The 24,949-nt window shown below is 40.4% G+C and overlaps 1 protein-coding gene across 1 annotated transcript in view; it reads left to right on the top strand.

Moving 5' to 3' along the window:
• Positions 1-1,771: 1,771 nt before the first annotated feature.
• Positions 1,772-24,949, top strand: part of LOC134357419 (dynein axonemal heavy chain 6-like) — a 495,424-nt gene continuing 472,246 nt past the window's right edge. The window contains exons 1-4 of the mRNA XM_063068992.1: positions 1,772-1,779; positions 2,194-2,348; positions 17,052-17,215; positions 21,539-21,709. Of these exons, the coding sequence (XP_062925062.1) occupies positions 1,772-1,779; positions 2,194-2,348; positions 17,052-17,215; positions 21,539-21,709 (498 nt within the window). The remainder of the gene's footprint in view (positions 1,780-2,193; positions 2,349-17,051; positions 17,216-21,538; positions 21,710-24,949) is intronic.

Here is a 24,949-nt window from a genome sequence, read left to right as displayed (position 1 = left end):
GTTTTGCAGCAATTTGTTGTATCAACTGTTTTATTGTCACCATCTCTGTGACTGTTCTCCTTTAAGTTTCAGCTTGATCCTCTGGATTGTTAGTTCAACCTCCTAAAATACTGGTCTGGTATCGTACAGAGATGACTAGTTCCTGGTTACTCAAGGGCGTTCTTGAGCTTCCCATTACCTGTTATTCCCAGTCTGCCCTAGCTGTCTGTGGCTTCCTGCACTGTTACAGTAACGCTTCAATGTAAGCTTGAGGCACGCCATCTCACCTTCCTCCCGAGCACAAAGTTCACAGTAAACTTATTATCATAGTCCATCTACGTCACCATATGCAACCCTGAGATTCATTTTCCTGTGGGCATACTCAATAAATCCAGTAGTCATAATAGGATCAATCAAAGGCTGCACCCAATAGGGTGGAGAACCAGTGTGCAAGAGACAACAAACTGCAGATTGAAAAAGAAAGAAAGAATATTAATAAATAAATAAGCAAACCATATTGAGAATATGCAATGAAGAGTCCTTGGAAGTGAGTCCATACATTGTGGGAACAGTTCAGTGAAGGGGCAAGTGAAGTTAAGTGAAATTATCCCCACTGGTTCAAGAGCCTGATGGTTGAGGGGTTAAAAACTGTTCCTGAACCTGGTGATATGAGTCCTGAGCCTTTTGGACCTAATAGCAAATTCTCCAGCTGCAGGTCACTGAATGTCTCTCTTTGTATCCAGGACAGACCATTTCTGATGCAGACTATTCATCTGTAATACTGGGTTAGAGGTTAGATTTTCTGCATTAGACCCAAAGTGCTTTCCTGTCTGCAGATTCAGCCTGACCCACTGAGTGTTTCCAGCATTTTCTGTTTATATTGCACCTCTTCCCATCCTGCTTCCTGAAAGAATTTCTTTTTTTTGTAATTTATTTTTTATTGAATTTATTTTTATTGAATTTCATCATCAAACAAACTTTTCCATAAGATGTATTTCAGATACTGTACACCTGCATTATCATATTTGTCACAAATCTCCACATAATGTTTATCTGAGGTACACACTTATAGAAAGGAGAGGAAAGAAAGAACAATCAAAAGAAGAAAACTATGTACAGAGTAGGGCGTGATTTTTTTTTTACAACATATGCATTGACTTGTGAGAATAAAATCAGGCCTATGAAGTGTTATGTAGTTAAACCATTTTTTCCAGTATGAATAAAATTGTTCCAACTTATGATTAACAGATGCTGTTATCCTGAAAGGATTTCATTCCATTCTCCTAACATTTCTGCCTCTGCTATATCTGTTTTGATTATAAGATGTTCCACACCAGCGCTTTATAGATAGCTTCCTTAAACATGGGTTTCCTCTACCATGGTTGACAGCACTTTGAACTTCACCTCTTGTACAACTGCTTTCAGTCTTTAACCTTGAGCCACTATCCATCCCACAGCCTCTATATTTAGTGGTCCATTCTCCATAGCCTTTACTATTTTAACATGATTCTATCATGAAACACTTCTGCTCCTTCCCTTTCAGTATTACAGTGTCACCAATTTTTGTTCCAGCTCCCAATCTATCCACTTCTGTTTGTGCGTAATTTGGACATGGAGCTCTTGAGTTGATTTGGCCATTTGTATAATATCTGCCAGCACAGTAGTGTAGCTAGTAGAGCCACTACCTCACAGTGCCAAAGACTCAGGTTATATTCTGTCCTCCATTGTTGCCTGTATGAAGTCTGCATATTCTCCCCATGACTGTGTGTAGGTTTTCTCCATCAACCCAAAGATGTACAGGTTGATAGGTGAATTGACCACTGCAAATTGTTTCTTGATTGAAGATGGATGATAGAATATGGGCTGAATTGATGAGAATTAGGGAAAGTTTTTTTTTTAAAAAGGGAGTAATCTATGATTAATATGAATGGGTGGTTGATGGTCATCATGAACTAAGTGGTCCGTAAGGTCTGTTTCAGTGCTGTATCTCTTTATGGCTCCATTAAAAATAATTTTTCTCCTTTGAATTGTATTTTTGAAGCAATACTTAAGTACACAAGTCTGATTATCTGTATCAGTTATATGCTTGGTACGATAAACACAGTAAGTTAGCATTTCTGATCAAAGTAATTGGTTATTCTGAGATATTTAGATAAGGATTGTTCATGGAATAATACCTTGGTAATGTTTTTAATTTGCTTTTTTTTCACCCAGTCTCAGGTCACTAGAGGAAAGACAGGAAGGGCATCCTTCCAAGCAGACAGAGCAAGAACTGAATCATGTTTCTGAAACAGAATTGAGCCTGGAGTCCAAGTTTCTTCCTCACCCTGAAGAGCAGGAATATCAGGAGCAGTCCCTTGATGACAAAGGTAGGCTGTTCCAATCTGTCCAGAGATGCACTGGTCCATAATTGTGTTGAATAATAATTAGTATTTTTTCATGGGTATTTACTAAAAAGGAGGCAAATGAATCATGTTTCTGCTTTTTGTCCTTCCCTGATATAGAGAGAAATCACTGATCCAAATTGTTCTGAGTTGGTTTTCTGTACAGGTTCACTGCTCATTTCTGTTGAATTGACTTTGCTCTTAGTACATCCAAAATTTCTGGGAATACCCTAACTTAAACAAACCTGGAGAAGGACTCCTGGAGATGGTCACAGACTCTACCATAAATGGCGGATAAAGGTCAATGCCAGAAAAGAAACTGCCACCCCCTCTGTGTAAGAGTATGTTGTAGTAGGCATAGCTGCTACTAACAGGATATGCTGATAGGGCGGATTGATTTTTGGGGCTAAATAGCCTCTGTCAGTACTGCTGTAAATGCTGTGCAATCTGATGCTTCCCCCAATTTCATGTGAGGGGAATAAACGTTTTTATCAGGAGTTTGTAGTATCTCCAGGATCAGGTCTATTTCCTCAGCTAAACTTTGTTTTTAATAAAACCTGAATGGAGGTTAAGGCCACTCCTCCCAACAGTGAAGGCTGTTCATAACACAAGTCTTACAGGGTACATAGGCAATTCCAAATAGTTGAGTCTTTACCCCAAGATAGTGACCCATCAACCTGGGGGAATCTTACACAAGAAACTGCAGAGTCGTAGACATAGATCAGCACATCTTGGAAATCAGCCTCTCCCCCATGGACTCTGTCTACAAGTTAGCTACCTCACTAAAGCAGCCAACATAATCAAAGACCCTACCTACCCTGGATATTTTTTCTTCTACCCCCCCCCCCACCTCCCCATTTGGCAGAAGATACAAAAGCCTGAAAGCACATGCCACCTGGCTCAAGGTTAGCTTCTATCCTGTTGTTAGAAGACCATCGAATGGTCCCTTGTACAATATGATGGACTTTTGACCTCACAATATACCCCATTATTGTCTATCTGCATTCTCTGTAACTAACATTTTATTCTGCATTCTATTATTGTTTTACCTTAAATTACCTTAATGCACTGTTGTAATGAAATGATCTGCATGAACTGCATACAAGTCAAGTTTTTCCACTGTGGTTAGTACATGTGACAATAAAAAAACAATTTATCATTGAAATGTACGACACAGAAAGATGTCCCTCAGCCAATCATGTCCATTCTTGTCAAAAATAGGATCTACAGTAGATTAGTCTCACTTTTCAGTTATTGATCTTTATCCATGCAGGTTATGGATCTTCATTTAGCCTTCCAATATGCTTTACATGCGTTGTGAGTTTCTGCCTCCTCTATTCTTTCATACAGTGAGCTCCAATCCTCCCTTACTGATTGAGTAAAAAATCTATTCCTCAATTTCCTTCTCATCCAATTACTTTTAAATCTATACCCCCTATATTTTGGCTTCATTGCAAAATTAATTAGGCCTATCTTGCTGATACCGCATAATCCCATCTCACTTTTATACATCTTAATTAAAACTCCTTTCATCCTCTTCTTTTCCAAATAATAACACCAGCCTAGAGAGATACTTCATAATTCACCAACCCTGGCAACATTTTCATAAATTTACATCACTTCCTCTTTCTGTCTTCCTAGAAAAACACTCACATCCTTAGCATCAATCTCATGAATCTGCACCACAGTTAGGTACAGTCCTTCAGATACGACCGTCCTTAGATAAAGATCCTTAGGTCTTATTAGGTTGCATTGTGTCTGTGTATCTTTTAAGCAATGCAAACAGTAAATGCTGGATAAAATCAGAACTGAAGAAGAGTTGCAGACCTGAAATGTTTGCTTATTTCTTTTCCACAGATGCTGTCTGGTCCGCTAAGGTTTATCAGTGCTTTCTGTTTTTATTTCAGATTTCCAACAATTGTTCTGATTTTTAATTTTAAGTATTTAAGTATTTAGATTACCATAATTAATACAAGGAATAGAAATAGTAAGTGTGATTTTATTAGTCATAAGTTTTATCTGTTTTGTACATAACTCCAATGCTCTTCAGTTCAACAAATATGGCAAAACAGAGAATCACTTCCATACTATTGTTAGGACTTGGCATCACTGGAATTACTTCTGTGATGCAAGCTTCTTATACAATGTGATCAGTCAATTGTGTTCAAGAAGATCCTATAATCAACTAATGTGGAGTCCTGATGAAGGGTCTCAGCCTGAAACAACGACTGTTTACTTTTTTCCATAGATGCTACTTGGCCCGCTGAGTTTCTCCAGCATTTTGTGTGTATTGACTTTGCTTCCTGGCAGATCTGGATTGCATACAGAGTGGATAAAAACCTCATAATAAAAAAATTATTTCTCTGAATAATATTGCATGAGAATAAGATAATAGTGCAAACACGAGGAAATCTGCAGATGCTGGAAATTCAAGCAACACACACAAAATGCTGGTGAACGCAGCAGGCCAGGCAGCATCTATAGGAAGAGGTACAGGTGACGTTTTGGGCCGAGAAAGGGTCTTCCTATAGATACTGTCTGGCCTGCTACATTCCACCAAGATAATAGTGCCTTCCTTTCTTTGACTACGCTCCTCTATCCAATTCTTGTATTTGCTGATCCCCTTAGAATCTGAAAAAATATCAGCTTCTGCCTTAAGTATATCCAGCTGCTGAGCAGCTAAAGGTTTATGACTGTAAAAATCCAAAGATTTACAATCCTTTAAGTAAGGGATATCTTTCTTTCTCAGTCCTAAATGGCCAGCCTCTTATCACGGACAATATTCCTTCATTGTAGCTTCTCTAGAATGAGGCAACATCCTCACAGCTTCCTCTGTGATCATTGCTCTCAAGTTAAAGACTGGTAATCTGATATAAAAACAGAAGTTACTGGGGTTGCTCAGCAGGTCAGGCTAGTAATCTAATTCTGTAGTTAAAAGATGGTTGTCTGTTTTACATTCTGTGTATTGATGGCATTGAACTATAGAGCCAAGGGTAAGGTAAGACTTTTATGTGGTATGTGCCGAATTTGGTAATGGTAACACACCACTGCCACTATGCTGGGTGTCTGTTTCCTCATTTGTGTTTCAGGAGATCTTTCCCAAAAGGAGTGAGAATAATTAAATGATTCGAATAACCTGAAATTGTTTGAGAAGATTTTTCTAATACAGAGTCTAAAACTAACAGTTAATACAACTTCTTAAAATGATTGCTTGACAAAGAATTGGCTGACATTTACTTGTGAATGCTTGATTTTTTTTTAGGAATTCAATCAGAGATGTAAAAATGTTCTTTATAGATGCTGTGCCTTTGTCTAAAGATAAAAAGCTAAGACGTCAGAGCAGATGGTTTCCTGAAATCAGTCAAACATTCACCACATGCCATCTATTCCATGGCCATTTAAGTATTTTCTGCCATGCAGCCAACCTGATATTCACTGTGAGATAACCAACATTTCTATAGACAAATCTCTTTCTTGGTTTGTTGCCCATATATCTGTGCTGTAAAAATGCTTCCTCAGTAGGGGAACCATTATTCAGACAAAGCAATGATGAAGGAACAATAACATCTTTCCAAATCAGGACATTTTGTGACTTGGAGGGAAGCAGAAAATTCTGGTAGTCCAACACACCTGCTTCCTTTGCCTTTCTTGGAGGCAGAGGCGATGGGTTTGGGAGGTAAGTTTGTAACAATTACTGTGGAACTGGCAGCTGTTGGTGGACCTCGAAGGGCAGCTGAAGTTCCCCAACCATATTGCAGCCACCACCCTGTGACCAGACATTGTCCTATATCTGAGTCTACTAAGCGAGTGGTGCTGCTGGAGCTGACAGTCCCATGGGAAGATAGCTTGGAAGAGGCCTTTGAAAGGAAGCTCTCCAAGTACGCAGGACTGGTCAGCAACTGTCAGCAGGCTGGATGGAGAGTGAGGTGTCTCCCAGTGGAGGTTGGTTGTAGGGGATTCATAGCCCGTTCCTTCGTTAGACCTTTCAGCATTTTGGGCATCAAGGGAGAGAGGAAGAGGAGAGCCATCCGCAGTACCACAGATGCGGCAGAGAGGGCCTCAAGATGCCTGTGGCTCCAAAGAGGGGAGCCATGGAGTCATAAGTAGCTAGCCATCTAGACACAAGCTGGGGTCTGATCAGCCCCGGATGGGTCACCTGGAGGAGGTTGTATGATGTTGAAAGACCCGAAACACCCAATGATTCCAGGAACATCACTGGAGATGTGTCCAGAAGCATCAATAGATGTATGTACACAGCTCACCATAATTCTAGGAGCCGAGTGTGTTTCAGATGGGGATGGAATTGATAAGTGCTGTCCAGCCACAAGCTGTTGGCTGCTGAACAGAAAACCTCTTTGATACAGTTCAGAGAGTGAAATAGCTATAAAATACTTTGCAAATGTAGGAATGAGCAGATGCTGTATTACAGTTAACAGAAAATGTGTGAAAACCCCTAGTTGAGAGGTGATACATCAAATGACCCTTCACCCTGACAATTGAAAATCCATTTCTGCCCAAAATATTAATGCTATAAACTTCCAGACTTTCAGATTTTAGATCTGATTTCCACACTTGCATAACCATTTCAGAGTCCAGGTTTGATTTTGGTATTCTGAGAAATGTCATCAGCTCATACAAAAATGCCTAAGCCTAGCCTGAAAATGGTTTGAATGTCAAATTTATTCACTGTTCCTATTATTGTCAGAAAAGTCAAATGAAATTCAGCACTTTGTGAAAGTAATTGAGTGTCTGACATGAGCATGTAATATGCTTTCCTGAGACTTGGAGGGGTGGGATAGATGTAGATTGGGAAGTCATGAAGTTTTGCCAATAAGAACAGTAAATCTGTGAAATAGAAGTTCTTACATAGATATGTGATGTGTTTTGGGAGTAATAATGAGGCTAGGACATACTACATGAATGATAAGTTCCTAGAAAGTATTGAGGAACAGAGACACCTTGGTGTGCATATCAAAAATTTCTTGAAAATGGCAGTGCAGGTATCCATGAACAAGCATGGTCCCAAATGATATACGGAACAGTAGCAAGCGAGAAAATAATATTACAGTCATTAACTGTTGGCTTGCTTCGCTCTCCTGTAATGCTGAAGTGATATTTCACTAAGAGATCAGTGGAGAAATGGTTAATCAACATAATTTAGTGGAGTAAATGGAAGTAATAAAATACATAAAACAGAGACAAAAAATGACCATAAAATAACAAGTACTTTATTGAATGACCTATGAAAAAAAATCACCAAAGTTTCAATTACCTCTTTAGTGAATGCATGAGTCCCAGACCAACTTTCTTTGTACAGAATGAGAAGGATGTGGTCAGGGTCAGGTGTAGGAGTGGTGGCAGTGAAAGTATGTTGACCCAGTGGCTGGGAAATTTGAGTGGATCTGTTCTTTCAATATCAGCAGGTAATATTCAGAGTTACCAGCCACATTCTGGATCAAAGTCAAAGTCAAGTTTATTATCATATGCACACATACATGTATGCATAGATGCAATGAAAAACATGCTTGCAGTAGCATCACAGCACATAGCATCATGTAAGCAGCATTCGCAAAAAGAGCAGATGCTAATTCAGATTAAATTATCACATGTACATTGAAATGTGCAATGAAATGCATCATTTGTGTTTATAATGATGTGCTGGGGACAACCCATAAAAGCTGCCTCACATTCAGGTGCCAACATAGTATGCTCACAATGTTCAGCAAAACAACGCAAAGAGCTACAACAATAACAAAACAAAACAAGATAACAACAATAGCAAACAAACCTCTTTTCTACTTCCCTCTCCCCACACACAGGCCTCCAACACCAGGACAGGCCATCTCTGGGCCTCTAGTCCTTGGACCCAGACTCTCAGATTCACAGGCACTGGGATTCCATCATCCAATTCCCTGCCCAGACATGAATTATACACAAGTTTTACAAGAAAGAAGACAATTAGAAGAAAAAGAAACAGAGTCCATTTTAGTTTAAAATAGTCATAATGTCGCTAAACTATAGTGATTAGGGTTTTCTGGTTGATTCAATAACTAAATGATCGAAGGGAAGTAGATGCTCTTGAATCTGGTGGTGGGGGACTTCAGACTCCTATACCTCCTGCTGATGATAGCAGCAAAAAGGTGACATAGCCTGGATGGTGGGGATCTTCGATGATGGATGTTGCCTTGAGGTAATTGCCTCAATCCTGGATCAGGAAGTTGTGTGTAACTACTGCAACGGGATTTAGAAAATGGAACATAGGATAAAAATACTTAAGGAGGCCAAATCCTTAATCAATGATAACCAAATTACTGCAAGAACCTTTAATTGTTAGAACGTGCTTGAGCTTTGTAAACCTAATTTCTTCTTGAATGTGGAGTAATTAGTGCCTTTGGCTGGCTTGAGTTTGTCTTTTTTCTGAACAGAATATCACAAGTCATGTTAATCATACTGTCACATTAATCACCTGATTTAGAATTGGTAATTGAAGCAAAATTTTCTTTTTAAAGGTCATCCAAAAAGGTACTTGTCATTTCCTGGTCATTTGTTGTCTGTTTTTTATGTATTTTACTGCTTCCACTTACTCCACTAAATTATGTGATTAACCATTTCTCATACATGGTGAGATTTCATTCAGAAAGTAAGGAGGCATGGGATCCAAGGAGACCTTGCTTTGTGGATCCAGAATTAGCTCGCCTACAGAAGATAAAGGGTGGTTGTAGAGGATTTGTATTCTGCATGAAGGTCGGTGACCAGTGTGTTCCACAGGGACCCCTCCTCTTTGTGACTTCCATAAATGACCTGGATGAAGAAGTAGAAGGGTGGGTTAGTAAGTTTGCTAATGACATAAAGGGTTGGAGGTGTTATGGATAGTCTGGAGGCTTGTCGGAGGTTTGTTAGAGGTTATAGCAGGACATCGATAGGATGCAGAACTGGGCAGAGAAGTGGCAGATAGAGTTCAACCCAGATAAGCGTGAAGTGGTTCATTTTGTTAGGTCAAATTTGAAGACAGAATATAGCATTAAAGATAAGACTTGGCAGTGTGGAGGATCAGAGAGATCTTGGGATCCATGTCCATTGGACACTCAAAGCTGCTGCATAGGTTGACAGTGTTATTATGAAGGCGTATGGTGTGTTGGCACTCATCAACTGTGGGATTGAGTGCAAGAGCTATGAGGTAATGTTACAGCTATACAAGGCCTTGGTCACTTGGAGTACTGTGTTCAGTTTTGGTCACCTCACTACAGGAAGGATGTAGATACTATAGAAAGAGTGCAGAGGAAACTTACAAGGATCTTGCCTGGATTGGAGAGTGTGCCTTATGAGGATAGGTTGAGTGAACTAGGCCTTTTCTCCTTGGAGCGAAGAAGGATAAGAGGTGACTTGATAGAGGTGTATAAGATGATGAGGGGCATTGATTGTGCGGATAGCCAGAGGCTTTTTCCCAGGGCTGAAATAGCTAACACGAAGCAGTTTTAAGGTGTTTGGAAGCAGGTACAGAAGGAATGTCAGGGTAAGTTTTTCAGTTTGAGAGCGGTGGGAGTGTGGATTGCACTGCCGGTGACAGTGTTGGAGGCGGATACAATAAAATCTTTTAAGAGACTCTTAGATAGGTACATGAAACTAAGAAAAATAAAGGCCTATGTGGTAGGGTAATTCTAGGCAGTTCCTAGAATAGGTTACATGTTTGGCACAACATTTTGGGCCGCAGGGTCTGTAATGTGTACAGTGGATTTCTATGTTCTATAAAGATTTCAGTGTTACAGGAGAGTAACCAAAGCCAACAATTAATGACTGTAATATTATTTTCTAGCTTGCCCCTGTTCCTGTATATCTTTAGGGATACTGCTGAGATCCTTGACAAGAAACTAGTAAGTTTGCAGATGACACACAAGTTGGCTATTTTGTGGATAGAGGAAAGTTGTCCAAGGCTACAACAGGACATAGATTAGACTGAAATCAGGGCAGAATGTTGGCATATGAAACTTAATGCCAACATGTGAAAGGTGATGTACTTTGGAAAATTGAATAGAAATAGGCCATATACTGTAAATAGGGCACTAAACAATATTGGGCTTCAAGTTCATAATCCTGAATTTGGTGAAAAAGGCATATGGCATGCTTGCCTTCATAGTTCAGGGCACAGAATATAAAAGTTGGGACGTTGTGTTGTAACTTTACAAAACACTGGTTAGGTTACACTTGGAGTATTGTGTGCAGTTCTGGACACAATATATAGTTGTGCTGGAGAGAGTGAGAGGACATTCAGAAATTTGCCTGGATTGGAGTTATGGAGAGATATTGGATGGACAGTGTATGCTTTCCCTGGAGTTAAAAAGGTCAAAGTTTGATCTGATAAAGGTATGGAAAATTATGAGAGACATAGATAGGATAGATGGTCAGAATATTTTCCCCATGTTCAGGGTATGAAAACTGAGAGGGCATAGGTTTAACGTAAAAGGGGTGTAAAGTGGGTTTAGCAGAAAGTTTAGTTACATACAAAATGGTTGATACTTGGAACTTACTGTCATAGGAGGTGGTGGAATGAGATACAATCACTAACTTTAGAAGATAGGCACTTGGAAGTGCAAAACATAGGATATGGACCTAATTCATGCAAATGGGATTGGTGTAGGTGAAAAAAAGTTTGACATAAATGTGATAAATCAAAGTGCCCATTTCCATGTTGCAAATTACATACTTCCTTCCAAATTGGATATTAACCTGATTTGGAAATATTTCACTGTGCCATCATTGTTTCTGATAAAAACCATGGAGTGACCTATCCAAGAGTACCTAGATTGCAGACACTCAGAAAAGCAGCTTTCCACCCTTTCTCAAAAGGATTGGCATTAAATGCTGACCTTGCAGTGATTCCCATCTTCCAGGTATTAATTTCTAGAAAGATTGGCTCAGTTGATATGAGCTGCTTCTAGCGTGCCCACGTTTGCTCAATTTATACAGGAGGTTGGATGTGGAACAAAGGCATCTTCCCAGTAGGGCTGCAACAGAATGGGAGATTGGCCAGGTATATTCTCCCCACAAAAGCAGATCAAAACCAGTTTGCCCAATTACCATTCCATTAGTCAACATTCAATCATCTGTTTCTTAATCAATACTGCTATCAAGTGTCACTCACCAGAAACCTCCTCAGCTGAACCATTGGCCTTTAGGTCTTGTGACAACTTTGACCTAAACAGGTAGAGGAGCATTAAATTCTGCATGTCAGTTGAAGGTATTTGGTCTTCCCATGAACTCAGTGGGAATCATAGGGAAAACACTGTTGATTGGAGTCATACCTTGTACAGCGATAGATATTTGTGGTTGTTGAAGTTCAAATATACTTATGCCCAGGAGTTCTTCATGCTGCACTCTGGCACAATAATCTTTAGCTGCTTCATCAATGACTTCCTTGAAATTCACTACCCAACAGTGCCCTCCCTAGAAGCACTGCTGGAGTTCAAGAAAATGCTTCAGCATGATTTTTCTAAGGATAATTAGAGATAGACAATTAACACACATTTCATAAATGAAAAAAGTCTTGGTCTTATAATTAATAACACAGATTATAATAGCATTGAAAGTGCTGTGATAGAGCTTTCACCCTCTCCCACTTTGCTGGGCACACACACACACACACTCACGCACACACACACACACACACACACACACACACCCCCACCCCCTTGGGATAAGATCCCCCTCCCAAAAAATTCAGTGTATGACTTTCATAATTTTATTCACTTCTATTAAATATCTCCCGGGTTTCTTTTGTTCCAAAGGAACCAATCCTACCCATGGAATGTGCAAGTGTAATTTTGTTTTTAAGAACCAAGTGTACCACATCATATGATCAGGATACTTAACAGATTCTGATGTTTTGAGATAGGCTGTTTTCAGTGAAGAATATTCTGATGTTGGTTCCGTCTAGCTTGAGTGATTGTACCTGCAACAATTCTAAAGCAGATCATGGGCATGACAGAAGGCTATCTGGTTTCTTATAGCTCAAAATTTCCAGCCATGGCAATGTTCTTGTATATTTCTTTCACACCCTCTCTGGTGTGGTCACATTTTTCTTGCATGGAATATTCTAGTTGAGGCCTATCAATGATTTATACAATTATGTTTCAGGTTTAAATGAGTAAAGCCAAGTATCCTGTTTCCTTCAAGGGTTTCTAAACATACAACCTCAGAGCCCTTCTTGTTCTCTACACTTCAGTTTCCTGTCATTTATTGCATGTTCCATTATATATTCCCACCCTCTTGATGAACAATCTCCATATTATGGAATAGTTATGGCATGGAAATAGGCCACTCCAGCTGTGTAAGAGTGATCCATCTAGTTCCACTCTCTTACCCTCCCTCCAATAGACTTTCAAATTAGATTCTTGTAGTCATAAGGCTATACAGTATGTAAAACTGGTTCTTCAGCTCAATTTAACCATGCCACCCAATGGTAAATTGGTAACTAAATGGATTATTATTGTCACATTTACTGAGGTACTGTAAAAAGTGAAGAGGTATAGGGGCCTGAAGGTGCACACTCAATGCTTTAGGAAAAGCTTCTTCATTTCTGCCATTGGACTTCTGAACGGTCCATGAACCCATGAACACTACTTGGCTATTCTTCTTTTGCACTATTTAGCTGTATTTGATAAGGGACTTTATTTTGAACTTTTACTTAACTTACTGTAATTTTTTTATGTCTTGCACTGTACTACTGCCACAGAACAATAAATTTCAAAACATTTTTCTGTGATAATAAACCTGATTCTGACTTTGTTTGCATGCCACCCATGCAGGTAATTTCATTACATGAGTGATTTGAGGTAGTGCAAGGGAAAACATAACAGAATTTAAAATAAAATGCTATAGTTACAAAGAAAGCATAGGTACAAAGGCCTGGACAGTAGGTGTAAAGCTATGACATCTCCACTCTAGAAATTATTTCGTTGTCAATAGGAAATATGGTATTGCACCTGCAGAGGAAATACGAGGTGTAAAGCTATTGTGAAGTTAAGAGTCCATTTTATTATGCTAGCTGACCATTCACTAATCTTTTAACTATGGAATAGAAGCTGTCCTTGATCTGGTGGTATGTGCTTTCAGGCTTTTGTATCTTCTGCCTAATGGGAGGTGGAGAAGACAGAATGTCTAAGATAGTTGGGATCTTTGATTATGTTAGCCCCATCGGATTATGCAGGCTAATCCCATTTGCCTGCATTTGATCTATATTCTGCCAAATTAATGTAATTAGAAATGTCCAAGTTTCTTAAAAATGTCATAATCATACCTGTCTCTTCTAATTCCTCTGGTATCTCATTCCAAAAATGTACACCCTCCTTGTGAAAATGTTGACCCTCGGTAAATCTTTACCTCACACGTTAATCCTATGCCCTCTAGATTTGAACTACCCTACCCTAGGTAAAAGGCTGGTTATTTAACTTACCTATGCTTCTCATGATTTTTTAAACCTCTATAAACATCCCCAAGGTAGAAAGTCTTAGCCTAGATAAATCAAACCGTCCAGTCCTGGTAACATTCTCCTAATTTTTTTTTACCTTTTCTAGTTAAATAACATTCTTCCCATAGGAGGATGACCAGAACTTATGCAGTACTCCAAAAGTGGCCTTTCCTTTCAGTTACTTAACCAGCTTGCTTTTGAACTCTACAGCTGGGTCTGTCCCCACTATCGCTGTAGAGCAGTCCAGACCCTCATTTCCCACTGTGTAAAAAAAATATTTCCTCATGTCACTTTTGCTTCTTTTACCAGTCATATTCATCCTATAGAATTTACTATGTGAAGCATTTTGATGCATCTGATCAAGTCCTCTTTTTGTGACCTTACAACAGTAATCACTCTGCCAGTTTTAGTTTCATTTACAAACATTTTATTTAAGTCCAAATTATTACTCTACTGGTGGAAAGGAGGACTCCCCTCTCTTCGACATTTTGTGGCTCTCTCATTCTCCTCGATCATTATCCTTTGACTCCTCCCTCAGTTGGTTTTTAGTTTGTCATTTTGCTCTGGGTCCTGCAGGCTTCCTGATCAGTTTGTTAGTTAAGGCTTTGTAAGATGCAGTTAGATGCAGGAGTGCCAAATAAACTACACTAGTTCATGAACTCTTTGTTCCCTTAAAAATTTCAATTGTTAGTCATACATGTCTCAACAAATCCATACTGAATGCCTTTATTTCTCAATGATTTAAACTCTCTCTTTGAATTTTTTGCAAAATTTTCCATGATGAATTTAATATGACAATCCTGCAACTCTCAACTGCTTCATATTGATGTATTAATATTGAGGTACAGTGTAAACATGATCACTGCTCTCTGGTATAGCTCATCTTCTCTTTCACTCCTTTATTTTGTATGTTTTTTATGTAGTACAGAAAATGTATTTACTTTGCAGGTGCAATACCATATTAACTATTGACAATGAAATAATTTCTGGAGTGATGTATTGCTTTAACCATGATCCTAATTCTGATACCATCTTAAGCAACACACACAAAATGCTGGAGAACTCAGCAGGCCTGGTATTATCTGCAGAGGGGAATAAACAGTTGACATTTCAGGCTGAGACTGAAAGGACTGTTTGGCCCCTGAATGGTAGTGGGGGAGGAAGTGTAGGGGCAGAGGAGAGACTCAGTGTAGATTGGGGGACTGCTTTGAGAACACCTTTACTCTTGAACTGCTGCAAAAGGCACAATCTCCTGATGAGGCCAAACACAGACTGGAGGAGCAACACATCATATTGTCATGGTCCGGTCAATGAAGTCTGTATTCTGGTTCACGGTCCGGTCCGTGGACTCAGGACTCCGGGTCTTCCAGCTGTCCCTTGATTGAGTTAATCATAAGCATCTGATTCCCACCTTAGGGCTTGGAATATAAGTAGCTTTGGGGTTGAGTGTGGGCTGCTGGTTTGTTTTGTCAAGATCTCCTGTGAGTAACCTGCTGGTGGAAGGCTAAAGTAGCTACTTGCCATCTTTAGGCTGTGTTGGGGAATCATCCCCTCATGGATCCTTGCTGTCAGTAGTTGGAGCTGTCTTTATGGTATGAATTTGGCTGTTTCCTGGGCCAGCTGAGTGACTGCCAGCCACTCTGAGCTCGGTAGGGATCTGGCTGTTTCTGTAGCCAGCTGAGGTTGCTGGCCAAACTGAGACTTGGAGCTACTCTGAAGCAGAGATGGAACTGTCTGTTGTTCTTTGGTGTTTGTTTCTTCTCTGTGGGGGTAAGTCAGATTGTTTTGCTGTTGCCCTGGAGGGGGGGGGTCCTGTCTTGTCTTGTCCTGTCCTTGCCTCTGTGGGGTAAGTCAGGCTGTTTTACCATTGCCCTGGGGGGGGTGGTCATGTCATGTCTTGTCTTGTCCTTGCCTCTGTGGGGTAAGTCAGGCTATCATGCTGTTGCCCTGCAGGGGGTCATGTCTTGTCTTGTCCTTGTCTCTGTTGGGTAAATCTGGCTGTTCTGCTGTTACCCAACAGGTGGACATGTCCCACCTTGGTGTGGAGAGGTTGAGTCCTGGCTTGTCTAAGTATAAGTCCTGGCTCTATGTTTATGTACTGTCCTGTCTCATGTTGGTGTTGTGTTAATGATGAGTCCTGGCTTTTCGAAGGACAAGTCCTGGCTCTATGTTGATGTTCAGTTCCCAGTTGGTGTCTCAGCTACAGCCTCTGAGTTATCAGCCTCTGCATTTCAAGATGAAGATCCCGCAGCCAAGCTCCCAGAACCCAAGCCTCGAGGATCCCGCAGCCAAGCTCCCAGAACCCAAGCCTCGAGGATCCCGCAGCCAAGCTCCAAGAACCCAAGCCTCGAGGATCCCGCAGCCAAGCTCCAAGAACCCAAGACCCTGGCCTCGAGCAAATACCCCAGCCTGTCTCCAAGCTCAGGTCTCTAGACCCCAGCCACGTCCTGTCCTGAAACCATGTCATGTCCTTGCCTGGTTCTGGGGCCTGAGCCTGAGGCAAGACCCAGGTTCTGGGTCCTTGTCCAGTCTTGGGCTTGGAGTCCAAGCCTTGTCTCCTAGTCCATGGTTTCTGGTCCTGGTCCCACTTTCCCTAGCCCTAATCTGCGTTCTTGTCCCTGCTCCTGGTCTGAATCCTGTCACGTCCCTACTCTAGTCAAGTCCTGTTCCTTGTACTTCAGTGTCTGTGTCTTGCATTTGGGTCCATTCCCAGCACCCCATTGTGACACATTTTTTTTGGTAGCATCCAATCTGATGGTATAAATATTGATCTCTCCAATTTCTAGTAATTTCTTTCCCTCCCTCTTCCATTCCCCACTCTGGTTACCTTCTTACTCCTTCTCTTCTCTTCACCTCCTTTTGATTATCATCCTCCTCCTCCTCCCCTATCTTCCATGGTCCACTGTCCTCTCATCAGATTCATTCTTCTTCAGCCCTGTATCTCTTTCACTTTTTGCATCCCCTACTCACATACCTTTCCCCTTTTTCCCTTTTTCCCCATCTACCTCCCTTCCCACTCATCAAACAGTTTATACTCCTCCCCCTCCCCCATCTTTTTATTCTAGTTTCTTAGCCCATTCTTTCCACTACTGATGAAAGATGATAGCCCAAAATGTTGACTGTTTATTCCCCACCATAGATGCTGTCTAACCTGGTGAGATCTTGCAGCATTTTGTGTGCATTGTTCAAGACTTTCAACATCAGCAGAATCTTTTGTGTTTCAGATACCATCTTGATTTCATCAGAACCAGAGGATAATTTTGAGGATGGGGCCATGCATCACATCCTAAGATTACGAAATTCACTTGGCTGGGAGACAGTATTGCCAAATGATGGACCAAGTCTCAAAATCCGTACTGCTCAGTTTTTGACAATAAATCAGCTACAGGTACAACCCAAAGAATTTGGATTTAACTCTGTTTTCAAAGACCCTTTTTGGAAGACAAATGAAGGCACATTCAGATTTTACAATAAAAAAAAAGTTGACTCAGAATTTGATAGCTAGTTTGATACAAGACATGTTTAGTACGCTGGATGAACTCAGCAGGTCGTGCAGCATCAGTTAGAAATGATGAGTCGACGTTCGGGCCAGAACCCTTCGTCAGGGTTCCGGCCCGAAACGTCGACTCATCGTTTCTAACTGATGCTGCAGGACCTGCTGAGTTCATCCAGTGTACTGAAAGTGTTTCTGTTTTGATCACCGCATCTGCAGATTATTTTGTGTTTTTGATACAAGACATGATGGTCAGTCAAACACAAAATCAGAGTCAGTCAGCTGTGATGTCTGAAGATCAATGGGACACAATGATTAATGGATTTTGATCTGATGGTCAGCTAAGTGCAAGATCTGGAGGAGCAATGCCTTGTATTCTGTCAGGGTAGACTACCCAATGACATGAATATTGAGTTTTCTCATTTTCGATGACCTTTTTATTTCTTTCTTCTCACCTCTCTCCATTACCTCCATCTCCTTCTAAATGCCCAGTCCTCCAATTTTGTCCTTCTTTCCACCCTCCCTTCCTTCAACCTGTCTTCACCCATCTTCCCCTCTTTCCTCCTGGCTCCATCTATCCACTTTACTCCAGGGTTTCCCTTGTCCCCACTCCTCATTTGGTTCAACTGGTCACTTCTCCCCTAATGGTTCCCATTTTCACCTCATTTAATCCTCTCATCCTCTCTATATTGGCTACCTCACCTCTCTACTCTGTCTTGATGTAGGATTTTGAGCCAAAATGTAAACAATTTCTTTCCTCCTGTAGATGCTCTATGATTTGCTAAGTTCCTCCTCGAAGTTTATTGCACCAAATTCCAGCATTTGCAGTCTTTTGTGTCTGCAAGATCTGATGGTCAGTTAGGTACAAAACCCAACAATAATGTTCTGGACATGTATATAGTAGTGGCATCATCGCTGCATATTACATTGGTATGATGTATAGTAATTGTGAAGGGCGATGTTCTAGTTTGCTTCAGTTGGTTGCACTTGCTTTTATCTTATAGCACTTTGGCCAGTGTGCTGACCTTTAATCCAACAGCAACACTTGTAAAGCTGATAGAACTCTGGATGTGATTTCCTAAAGCTACATGTTGATCTTTTATCTAACTACCTACCTACTGGATTCAATACTCTGGTAGTCTCAGATGAAAATAAGTACACAGAAGACCAGGCAGTTTGATGAGCCATTAAAAGGACTGCATCACCATGGCAACTGATATTTCCAGAAATAAACTTCACTGTGATTATACTCTAATGTTTAGGGGCAGGGAGATATACTGGGAGGATGGATGTTGTGCGAGAGCTATGCAACTGTGAAAGACCACACCAACCTGAGCATTCAACCAGTGTACAAAAAAACAACAAATTGTGCAAATACAAAAGGAAAGAAATAGTAACAAAGAAATAAACAATAAATATTGAGATCATGAGATGGAGATCTTGAAAGTGAGCCCAAAGGTTGTGGGAACGTTTCAATGATGGGGCAAGTGAAGTTGAGTGAAATTATCCCCTTTGGTTCAGAAGCCTGATGGTTGAGGGGCAATAACTGTTCCTGAACCTTTTAGTGTTAGTCCTGAGGCTTCTGTACCTTCTTTCTGATGGCAGCAGTGAAAAGCAAGCATATCCTGGGTGGTGGGGATCCTTATTGATGGATGCTGCTTTTCTGTCTGTGTTTTCTGTAGATGTGCTCAATGGTGGAGAGGGCTTTACCTGTGATGGATTGGGTTATTTCCACTACTTTTTGTAGGATTTTCCATTCAAGGATTTTAACGTTTCCATATCAGGCTGTGATGCAGTCAATCAATATACTCTCCATGACACATTTATAGAAGTTTGTCAAAGTTTTAGATGTCATGCCAAATCTTCACAAACTCCTAAGGAAGTAGAGGCACTGCTGTGCTTTCTTCAGAATTGCACTTGTGTGCTGGGCCCAGGACGGGTCCTCTGAGATAATACCACCGAGGAATTTAAAGTTGTTGACCTTCTCCACCTTTGATCTTCTGATGAGAACTGGCTCATGAATTTCTGGTTTCCTTCTCCTGAGGTCAATAATCAGCTCCTTAGTCTAGCTGACAATGAGGAAGAGGTTATTATGGCACCACTCAGCCAGATTTTTTCTCCCTCCTATATCAGAGTTATACAGCACAGTACAGGCCATTATTTACCTATTTATAATACATCTATAATAATCCCACATTTAGCCATTTGATCCATAGCCTACAATGCCTTGGCAATAAAAGTGCTTATATGGAATCTTCTCAAGTGCTTCCGCCACTCATTTAGGTAGTGTATACCCAGATTCCAATCACACCCTGAGTGAAAATTCTTCCTCAGATTCTCTTTAAGCCTCTTCATCCTTGCTCTAAATCTAAGCCTTCTAGTTTTAGATGCCTCTGTTATGGAGAAGAAATTCCTCCATCATCTGCCCTGCCTAATGTTGTTTACCTCTATCAGGTTCTCCCTCAGTCTCCTCTGCTCCGAGGAAAACAATCCAGCCTATCCACTCCCTTCTGTAAAGTTCCATCTTCGAGAGTTCAGCCTTTGAGGTTCTGCTCTTTAATGAATGAGCTAGCTCACAAAACTTACATTACAGGACCTAATTTCCTCTTTTTACTAGCATGTACTAGCATGACCTTTTTAGAAGGTCCTGCAGTTGCTCAGAGATGCCCAGGTACCTGTGAATTTCCTTTATGACCACAAAAATACCTGTCTGCTCCTGTTGCAACTGAGTCTCCTGATCTCTCACTCTTTCCTCCCTCCTGTGCAGCAGAGACAGCCGTGATGCTACAAATTTGGCGGCTGCTACTTTTCCTTAAGAGGCTATTTCCCCTCTCACCCCTATTAGTATCTTCAACAGTTTACCTGTTTGAGAGAAGGATGGCCACAGGGAACCCCTGCACTACCTGATGCTTCACCTAGTGGTCACCCTACACATTTCTAATCATAGGATGACTAGCCCACTAAACATGTGGTTCACAATATCTGCACCATCTGCTCTATATTGAATCCATTTGCAACTCTAGCTGAGCAATAATATTCACAGAACTTCACCGAGACTGGTCAACTTGAGTTATAACAAGAAACTGGATGGTTTAAAACAGTTTTCCTTGGAACAAAGGAGACTTTATGGAGGCTTATAAAACCATGAGAGGCTTGGAGAAGGTGAATGGTCTCAGCCTTTATCTCAAAGTAGTGGAATATAAAACTAGAGGTTCAAAGTGAGAGAGAGAAAAGATCTAAAGGGGCAAGGTCTTTCCATTCAGTAGGTGATGGGAGTATGGAACAAGCTCCCAGAGAAGTGGTAGAGGCAGGCACAATTACAACACTTGGAAGACATTTCAATAGGTACATTGATAGTAAAGGTTCAGAGAGATACAGACAAAACACAAAAAATGGAAATAGTGCAGGTAGGCAATTTAGTTAGCAATGTTAAGTTGGACCAAAGGGCCAGTTTCCTGCTGTATCTCTTTGATTCACCAGGGACTTACCAATTGCCCATTTCACCGCTTCACCAAAGCCTACACTCTGAGTCCTCTGCGCTCCAGAACCGACGGTTTTTTTTTTGAGGGGAAACATGCTATGCGTTCTCTGCCTAGCTTCCTAACACTCAGAATGCAAGAGATCAGACAGCTGAAATTCATTGGCCTCAATTGAAAAGGTTATATTTTAAAAATGGGGCACTCTTATGGTACTTTCTTTCTTGGAACTGCAAACTCCAGCTAAAATCTTCTGGCCCCCAGGAATTAAGTGGGGAAAAAAAATACTAGTTTTGTCTCCTAAAATGGAGGAGACAAAATTAAAATTAAAAAAAAATTAATGTTCATCCCTTAACTGAACCCCATGGTCTGGGTAGACTGTACTTGGAAACCACTAATTTTTAAAAAGATCACTTGTCAATCTCAACAGGAGCAAACTTGATCTTAGCTTTAATATTGTTGGATTTTATGTTGCCACTTTGTGTCCAGCCCACTTCCCATTTTTTCACTGGTGTGGTGTATGGAGTAGTTACTTTAAAAGAGAAAAGATTTGATGTTTCAGATTGGGCCTTTCTATCAAAATTGCATTTGTCATGGGATATAAGGTGATAAGTTATGTGGTGAGTTGATTCAAGTGCTGCAACAGTATGCAGAGTGCTCTAATTAGTGGAGCTTTGACCTGTAACATTTTTTCCTTCATTCACGCACAGTACTGCATAACACAATGACTTTTATTTCCCAGGTGGATGTCATGACATCAAAGGAAGACACTGGTGATTTTGTGTACTGTCTCTCAAGGACTCGGAATGACCCAAGAGCTCGCTATGATCCTTACAATCTACAAGTTGTTTCTGCAAAAACAGCCAAATCCTATAAAACATACTGGACAATTAGTGCATCCCATGTTTCCAAGGTAACAGAAATGTCTGGTCTTTCAGAAGTCATACAGCTCAGTTAAACATTAGTGTTCTTTACTATTTGTATACTCTCATCTTTCTAAATGTAACATTGCTGCAGATTACATGTTCAGGGCAATGTTCAAGGCCCAAAAGTTTAGAATTATACATGAAGACAGAGTCTTCAGTTCCACTTGCAAATTGTCAAGTAATGAAGTTGTTCTTGTCTGTATGCAGCAGGATCTAAACAACATTCATATAGGCACTGATAATTGGCAGGCAACATTTGAACTACCAAAGAAAATTTCACCATAGTGTCATAGAAGCACAGAATCATACAGCACAAACACCTTTGGCCCACCTTGTACAGTATATACTGACTGTGATGCCTATCTGTGCTAATTCCATTGGCCTCTATTTGGCCTATATCCCTCTACTCTTTTCCTGTCTAACTACCTATCAAAATGCTTTTTAAACACCATTGTATTTGTCTCTACGACCTCCTCCAGATGCTCATTCTGATAACCACCACCCTGTATGCAATAAACTTACCTCTTGCCTTTGAATTTCTCACCTCACATCTTAAACCTATTCTAGATTCTCTAACCTGAGAAAAAGACATTATCCTATCTATGTCCCTTCAGATTTAATAAATCTATATAAGGTCACCTCTCAACTTCCTTCATTTTGGTGAGAATAAATTAAATGCAACCAGTCTCCCCTTATAACTAAAACCCTCCATTCCCTTCTGAACCCTCTCTATTGCTATCTCTTCCTTCCAGAACTGTATACAATACTCTAAGTAGAGGGATATAGACCAAATAGAGGCCAATGGAATTGCACAGATAGGCATCACAGTCAATATACTCAGTACAAGGTGGGCCATAAGTTTCCGTGCTGTATGATTCTGTGTTTCTATGACACTATGGTGAGATTTTCTTTGGTAGTTCAAATGCTGCCTGCCAATCATCAGTGCCTATGTAAACGTTGTTTAGATCCTGCTGCATGCAGACAAGAACAGCTTCATTACTTGACAGTTTGCAAGTGAAACTGAAGACTGCCTTCATGTCTAATTCTAAACTTTAGGGCCTCGTACATTGCCCTGAATATCCAATCAATGTTTTGTACAGTTGTAAAATAATGAACTAACTCTTATACTCAATTCATTGGCCTTTTAAAATAATTGTACTCTATCTACCTGCATTGTCACTTTTAGGGAGTTATGGACTTGCACTCCAAGATTTCAACGTTTTTATATAAAAAAAAACTGCTTCTAAGTTCCTGTCATTTGCTCGGCATGTCTTGCTGAGATTGACTTCATAAAGTACATTATTTTGCACGTCTAGATTAATTCCATTTTCCATCACTCTGCCCAATCTTCCAGTTGATCAATATACTGTATCTGTCAACAACCTAATTTGCTACGTATGACTCAATCAATTTTCATGCTCTGCAAACTTGCTCATCAGACCACTATATTCTCATCAGAGATGCAAAGGATTCGGCAAATGCAGGAAATCTTGAGCAGTGTACACAAAATGCTGAGGGAACTCGGCAGGTTAGGCAGCATCTATGAAAGGGAATAAGTCAATGAAGGGTCTTGGCCTAAAACGTTTCACTTCCCTCATAGATGCTAGCTTAGTTCCTCCATCATTTTTATCTGTATTCCTCTACATTCTTGTTACGTAGTATGTATATGCTACAAACAAAGGTCCCAGCTCTGATCCCTGCAGTATACCACTTGTTATAAACTTCCAGTCAAAAAATAAAACCATCCATTATTACTCTTTGCTGTCTATCACCAGGCCAACAATGGATCTGGTTTGTCAACATGACTCAATTCCCCTTTATTAAACATTTTTATTTGGACAGATCTCAGCAGGGATCATTCTTGGCACCTCAGGAAGGACTGCAATGCTTCAGTGAAGAGAGCTGCCAGAATGGATTTTTCCATAAGTGTATTGTGTTTGACAAAATGATGCTGTGGCTAGTAGAGCTGCTGGCTCACACCTCCAGTGGCCTGATTTCAATGTACATGTGGAATTTGAATGGTCCAGCAATTCCCACACCACATAAATGAACAAAACAGTATTGTTTAGAGAAGAATTGAGATATTGGAGAGTTAAGATTGTTAGATGGTAGATATGCACTGTGTGGAGAAGGGAAGGTGTAGGTCTAATAGGACATCTCTTGTCAAACACTGCCATAGGCATTATCAGCTGAATCAGTCCCTCCTGTGCTGTTTGATTCTGGACACAGAAACTGCCCTCAATTCAGAGCTGGTTCATAGGTAACTGAAAAGCAAATGATAGATCAGTGTAGGGCAGTGCTCCTGTCATGATGTTCTTCCTGAAGCATTAGCTTTTTATTCAGAAATTGACTATGGCACAGGAGATCATTCAAATAGGCAAGCCTATGATAGTCCTATTAGAGCAATCCTTTCAGCCCATTTCCTCAATCCCTCACTGGCTCCCTGTAAATTATTCTCTCAAGTACATATCCAAGCTCTTGCTATTTTGTTCACTACACCCTTACACCCATATATTCCTCTCCATAACTGTTCCCGGAATAGAAAAATATCCTCACAAACCCTTTGAATCTTTGTTCAAAATTTTATCTTTTGAGTTGAATCATTTGATAATCTCTCCTCTATTTACCTATCCAAACCAGTAGTGAAGTTTTACTCCTTTGTAAATCTCCCCTCAAATTTCTTTGGCATACCAAATCACCTCAGATTCCTAATGAAATATAGCTGCTGTTGTGCTTTCTTAGTAATTTCATCAATATGTTGGGCCCAGGTTAGATTTTCAAAGACATTGACATGCAGGAATTTGAAAATACTCGCCCTTTCCACAGCTGATCCCTTGATGAGGATTGATGTGTCTTTCTTTGACTTCTCCTTCCTGAAGTCCACATCAATTCCTTTGTCTTACTGAAATTGTGTGCAAAGTTATTGTTGTGATGCCACTCAACTAGTGGTATCTACCTCACTCCTGTACGCCCTCGCATTATCACCTGAAGTTTTGCCAACAATAGTTGTGTTATCGGCAAATTTATAGATGCTGTTTGAGCTGTGCCTAGCCACACAGTCGTAGATGTAGAGAGGAGAGCAGGGGACTAAGAATGCATCCTTGAGGTGTACTGGTGTTGATTGTCAGCAAGGAGGAGATATTATTTCCAATCTGCACTGACTATGGTTGCCCAATAAAGATTACCTGGAATGATTGGTGCTTATTCCTTTAACTGTCCTCTGATAT

The sequence above is a fragment of the Mobula hypostoma genome, chromosome 2 (genome assembly GCF_963921235.1).
Source record: "Mobula hypostoma chromosome 2, sMobHyp1.1, whole genome shotgun sequence".
NCBI lineage: Eukaryota > Metazoa > Chordata > Chondrichthyes > Myliobatiformes > Myliobatidae > Mobula > Mobula hypostoma.
The sequence above is the reverse complement of the archived record's forward strand: the minus strand, read 5'-3'. Positions and strand labels throughout refer to the sequence as shown.